This window comes from Haemaphysalis longicornis, unplaced genomic scaffold (genome assembly GCF_048455015.1).
Source record: "Haemaphysalis longicornis isolate Haplotype H1 unplaced genomic scaffold, Haemaphysalis longicornis Haplotype H1 scaffold_6, whole genome shotgun sequence".
Classification (NCBI taxonomy): domain Eukaryota; kingdom Metazoa; phylum Arthropoda; class Arachnida; order Ixodida; family Ixodidae; genus Haemaphysalis; species Haemaphysalis longicornis.
The window spans coordinates 151,038,448-151,044,447 of record NW_027526407.1 but is presented as its reverse complement, the minus strand read 5'-3'; the positions used below and the strand labels follow the sequence as shown (position 1 = coordinate 151,044,447).

General features: G+C 47.5%; 1 protein-coding gene across 1 annotated transcript in view; it reads right to left on the bottom strand.

The window, feature by feature from the left end:
• The window catches only part of LOC144141988 (sodium-coupled monocarboxylate transporter 1-like), a 211,098-nt gene that overhangs the window by 149,499 nt on the left and 55,599 nt on the right, over positions 1 to 6,000 (bottom strand). The window contains exon 2 of the mRNA XM_077673418.1: positions 3,767 to 3,832. Coding sequence (XP_077529544.1) covers positions 3,767 to 3,832 — 66 coding nt within the window. The remainder of the gene's footprint in view (positions 1 to 3,766; positions 3,833 to 6,000) is intronic.

Sequence of the window (6,000 nt, the reverse complement as noted above, 5' to 3'; positions counted from 1 at the left end):
TCTTAGATATATCTACATTTTCGCATTCAACCTAACCAAAATTACATTCCTCAGGTCCAATATACACATTTCAAAATTAGTCGCATTAAAGAGACACTGAAGTGAATTTGTCAAGCTGCTGTTTTTACTTGAACTGCGTAGACTGGCTCAATTCCACTTATCATCGTTTTTCTGCTGGATAAGGCGGTATTTACTTTATAAAGGCCAAAACAAGAAAAACTACCCTGCGGGGTCATCGGCGGCTAAACCAACTAAAGAAGCGACGTCCAAACGAGGTGCTACGTGATTGGGCGATGCCCAAGATTAAAACTCAAAACAAGTTTCGGTTTCGCTTCTGCGAAACAACTTGATTGGCATCCGACATTTTCGTTGGCTGTGAATTCTCGATGTCTCAATGATGGGCATACCGCGCTTTCGCTATGTCCGCTCTAAACATTCATCTGATAAGCTTGCCAAGACGGCTTGGAGCCGTAGCGAGCACTGCTGAGGCTTACAGAGTGGATGAGCACCCTCCGCCTCATCAGGGACGCTGATATGCCATGCAATATTCCCACACTTTTGGAGCTTGTGTAGCTCGTGCCTGTATCGTAAGAGGGGTGTTCGTGCCACTCCAAGGGTGGGCTGATTTGGGACTATGCCCGCAAGCAGTCGGTGCTTATTGCAACACCCCGCAAACGAGGGCTCGGCAGCGCGACAGTGTCAGTCTGCACGCGTTCGGCGAACTTGCTCGTGTAGCAGTGAACTTTGCAGCGTAGAAATCGTGTGTATCGCATAGAAAACATTCCTCCAACAAAAACAAATGAACTTGAAAAAAAACATGCGCGATCGGGAACTCTAACGTGCCAATTGCGAAATCCTGTGCTCCAGCGCATGTAGGGATTGAAATATAGTGTATAATGTATAGCTGGTATACATTTTAATTTAATTTTAGCAATTACACGGAGCTTGGATGAATCCTTCTTGAATAGTGCTTTCACAGTAAGCGTTCCCCAAATTTCCACAAATATCTCATCTATAACGACTACATTCCTTAGGCACAAAAACGTTTGCAGATGGGTGGTCGGGCTGCTGACCGCTGTGATTATTCAGCCAACGCAAAAAAGTGCTTCCATGCCTTGGTGTTACCCTGTACGATAAACTTTTCTATTTATTTTAATTTTTTGGTACCTACATTAACTTCGCTGAGTCTTCGCCTGCCTTCAATCGGCCTTATAGTTTCCTACTAGCGTACCAGTCAGCGAAGCGCCGCATTTGCGCTTGCGTGGAGCTACTTGAACTTAGAGCTTGTTGCAGTATACAAACTAACAAACTAAGGCACATTGCTCCAGGCACGAATATGCCGTGGCTTAGTTTGAACTGAGTGAACGAATTGCGGAGTCCCGCCGGTGGCGTGTCCGACCAATCGCTGCCCCGCTGATTCTCTCGGAGGGTGAGCGAATCCATCCCGTTTTGACGTCCTACAAAAGTCATAGCAAATCGGAAAGAAAGATGCAGAGAGGAGGAAAGCATTTTTTAATTGCTTTTTCTACTGAATAAAGCCGCGTAAACGCAGCAAGAGTGGTCGAAACATGCCCTAGTAACCCCAAATCACAATTTTTGCTGGTAATACCACGATGTTTGCCAATCACTTCAGTGTCCCTTTATGGTTATGTATCCCGAAACGTCGCCTACACCCCAGATTTATAAAAAGCATACTCTACCACAAGCAGGAGAGTTTATGGCCGAAAACGTGCAGTGATGAGAGTATACCTTGCTTGAGTGTACATTAAATCTGGGACTTGTTGGACGAAACAATCGGGGTAAGTTACGAAGTACACTGTCTGGTTCTTGTTATATCTTTTAAAGACACGTGTTGGCTATATCTCCTCGGTAGGCACTAGAAGGCAATCTTACAGTTTTACCCGCTCTGTTTACTGACGAGTACCCACAAATCGCTTAAAACAAAGGATACCTGATGTGAAGCGCCTTACCTTACCCCTGATAGCTAATCCCTGTGTAGGCAAGTACAAATTTAAGCCGTTTCCACAGAAAATCCACAGAAAGAAATATTAACACGTAAAAAAGAAGAACAACCTTACTTGGTGTATGGTGTAACTCATGATGCATTGTCGATTTTCGCCGTAAGTAAAACTGGCATATGCTGAACAATCAAATCTTTTTTAAGGGAAGGGGCCCTACTTACATTGTATTATTGAAAGTGTGATGTTTCGCTGGCTTCCTGATTTCGCGAGCCTTTCAACTTAGTCTAGCCAGTCACCTGTTACGGAATAAAAATTGGCCTGCCAAATCACTCATGAAAACCTTTAAAACTCATGAAATCCCACATGAAATCCCTGAAGTTGGAAGCACTGCTTTTGTTCGGTGAGACCGCATGACACTTATCGCCATTCAATTGTTTTGGTTTCACCTTCTGGCGTTCTTCTAGAAGCGTCTGTTTCCGGCAGTATATATTTTAGAAAAAAACTTTTTCCGCGTTTACTTCTTGTCTCCCTCTAAGCAACTGAAGAAAAACGTACTGCAGGGGAGCTTTTTGAGACATCTGGTGCAGTCACTCACAAAAGGTGGAGCTTCGTCCTAATAAAAGTATATTGTGCATCACGCACGTTCTGCATTAATATTACAGTCCTGTGACCCATGACTCAGTTCCAGCAAGGACAAAGATTCTGTGCTTTATACCCCTGTCAAACGTGCCTATTTAAGTGCACTTAGAGAGTGCACTCCGCTAAAATGTCATTCGGGAGCAGCTAAACGGCAAACGCGAATGACACTTTACTATGAACGCACTTTAAGCTGAGTGTGGTCCCCAAACACACTTTACCGGGGCCAGCTCGCCGAGTGAGTAATCTCGTGAACAGAAGTCCGAAAATCGGAAAAATTAACCTAAAACCGGGAGCGTTTAGATGATAATAAGTAATCTTAACAGTTAGTTATAGATATATTGCTTATTTACTTTTACAAAAGTTGAAGCAGCGACGAAAAATAAGAAAATAACCTCTCTCTCAACAACGTGGCAGCGCCGCCTGGTGCGCCTGGTTGGTCTTTTGCTCCATGGCAGCCGTTCTCTGCGGCGTTCTCCTAGATGGTTTCTTGTGGCTCTGTGATTGTGTTCCTGCTTCAGCCTATTTCTGTTGTATTCAACGCTTTCAGATAGTTTCCTCCAAACAATAATACTGCGGTCATTCACTGCGAAGTGAATAACAGTGAAGATATTAGCGCCGGTGTTCAGTCGCCTTCCCGGCTCTGTTTTTGTGGTTTTGAGCGAGGCGCCGCGTCCGATTTTAAACAATGCAAACACAAAAAAATGTTTACATTATTCCTCACGTGATAAAGAGGGGGAATGTCAAGTAATTTTGCGTAATATTTACGCCGGCTATCGTCACGGACATCACGGCCAAGGGCACTTTATTTCCTCGTTTAGCAGCGCGCAGCCTAAGTGTGAAGAACGAGTGCACTCGGCGGAAGTGCCCTTAAATATGCACGTTTGACAGGGGTATTAGGCTAGGACATATGTAGCCTCCCTTTATGCAGACTTCGGTAGTCGAAAATGAGGATATATTCTATTGATCCTGCAATTGATGGTCCCGCGCCGGCACATTTTTAGGAGAAAGTTTCAATGGCGGTCTGGGATAACATCGAAATATCGCGCTTCGAGAAATTATAAAACTTTTGTGTTTTTGACACGCACATTATACCCACAAAGATAAAACTTTTATTGGGAAATAGTCAGAAATGGCGCAGAAAATGGAGTGCAATTGGCTTCACTTACCGTGAGAAATAGGTAGCAGCCACACAGAGTTAATGAAATGGCCGTGTTGAAGCGCACACGAACATACTAGAGGAGAGAAACAGTTTTCACTGTGTGAGTGCCGCCCGAATATTCCAAATACTTTTTTCACTGATTGCCACAGCACACTTTTGTGTAGAGGTAACACGCGAGACACGTGGCGTTTATGGATATTACGAAGTTAAGCGTTAAAGGCGGGATATTTAGGATGAAAACTAAAAGAATGGCGGGGTGATAAACAACTCCGCTGAACCTGCGCGCCGCTAAGCCTAAACCTAAATATTTGTTGAAACTACTTCTAGGTACGTCGAAAATGCTTTTATAGCACTATAAATGTAAAACGGAGGAACAGCCTATGTGAATCAGCCTCCTGATTTCGCCACACCGTCGAGAATATCCGATGTGCAATGGCAGGATTCCATAGATCCTAATAATGTGCATATTGCACAAAAAACGTCCGTGTACGGTGCGTGCTATGCACTGGTTAAAACATTTGATTGTAAGCGAGCTTGATGCGTCGTAATAATCTATCTTGTAATGACCACATTCAACGCATTGCTACTGCATGCATTAGACGCTATACGTGTGTCATCCCAGATTCATCGCTCTCTTCGAAGCGGCGCTTGAACTTGTTCAGAAGAGTTTGGAAAAAAACTCTTGTTAATTCCTGTGTCCCAGGAATGACGTCCTGCTGACGTCCGAGTGACATCCTGCTGGCGGATCACTTCGGCAAAGGTGTGCTGGTGTTATTTCTGTGACGGATATGACGCCAGTGAAATCTCGGGGTATCGCGGCAGAATACACTTTCGTATTAGTACATAAAACCCGAAAATGAACAACCCTAATTATAACGTACTCTTTAGTACTAAAGGTGGGCTCCCCGCAAGAATACCCTGTGTGCAGGTGTGCTCCCTTTACAGGCCGCTTGCTGCGTTGAGCTGCCGTCACTTCCGTGACGGATATGACGTAAGCGAAATCTTCGTGTATCCGGAAATAAACCACTTTCGTGTGAAAACGCACGCTCTCCTTCTAAAGTCGTTGCTAGAGCCATCATTAAGCCACCCCTATGGAGCAGAACCTGGAGGACCAGGGGCCTGCCAGGGACCTGCTAAAGCTGTTGGGCGAATTCGCCAGGCGCTGAACGGTGAGAACAACGTTCGCAGAAGCCCTCGAGTTCGAGCGGCTTCGTTCTACAGGGGGTGGGGTGTGGGGAGAGGGATGTGGGAATTGCGGTGGTCCGCCATCTTCCCTATCTCTCTCGGCCCGCGGCGGAGGCGAGATTGGTACGTCCCTCTGTCTCCTTGCGGCCGCGCGCTTCCCGCCCCGGGAGGGCGCCCGCGAGTGCGGGGCGCAGCCGACTCCCTACGTGACCGGTTTCCCTGGAGCTCGGGCCGGCTGGTCTGGGGCGGTCGACGGAGGACGGCTCTCCTCAGACACCAGCCATCATCGGGAGCGGACGTAGGTATTTGTTGCTCCTTTTCGCCTTCCTCTGTCCGCCCTCGAGCCTGTTTCTTCCGTACTGAACGGCGACGTGCCTAGCGGGAGGCTCGCGCAATGGGCCCTGACCCTGCAACGCTTCGAGTTCGATCTTCGCTACCGAAAGGTTCAATGAAAGTGGTTTCCGAAGCGTTGTGGCGGGCGCCGGTGGACGGCACCCACCCGGCTGTAGAGCCGGGGATACGGCTTTATGGCGTGGCTCTACGGCCGTAAAGCCGCGCCGAGAAGGGTCAGTGACCCTTCTCGTCGCGGGAAGAGCGCGGAAAGAGGGAGAACCCAGGTTTCAAAAGCTCAGAGCAAGTGAATCTCGTGGGAGGGGAATCTCTCGACATTGCGTTCTGTCAGGAAAAGCAACTCGAGGCTCAGTTGGAGGGCTTGTTTTGTCAGGGATGATCGCCAGTCTTAGTGAAGAGACGCACCCTCAGGCAAATCGAACACCGGAGAATGACGGGCGCCGAAAAGCTGCTGGCATTGCGACTGGCGTGGACACTAGTGCTGCTGGTATTGCTGCGGGTGAGCTGGAAAGCTACCTGCTTGACGCCGACCGAGCTCTGCTGGTATACGTGCCCGGCAAAAATCACTCAGATCAGTGTTTTAAAGCCGTTATCCTGCGCACGTTCAGGCGTGCTGGGGGGCAGCTTTTTCACTACGCACACGGTCACAGTAACGCGCCAGACATGCCAGAAGGTTTGCTGGTATGCTATACCTGGCCCGGCATG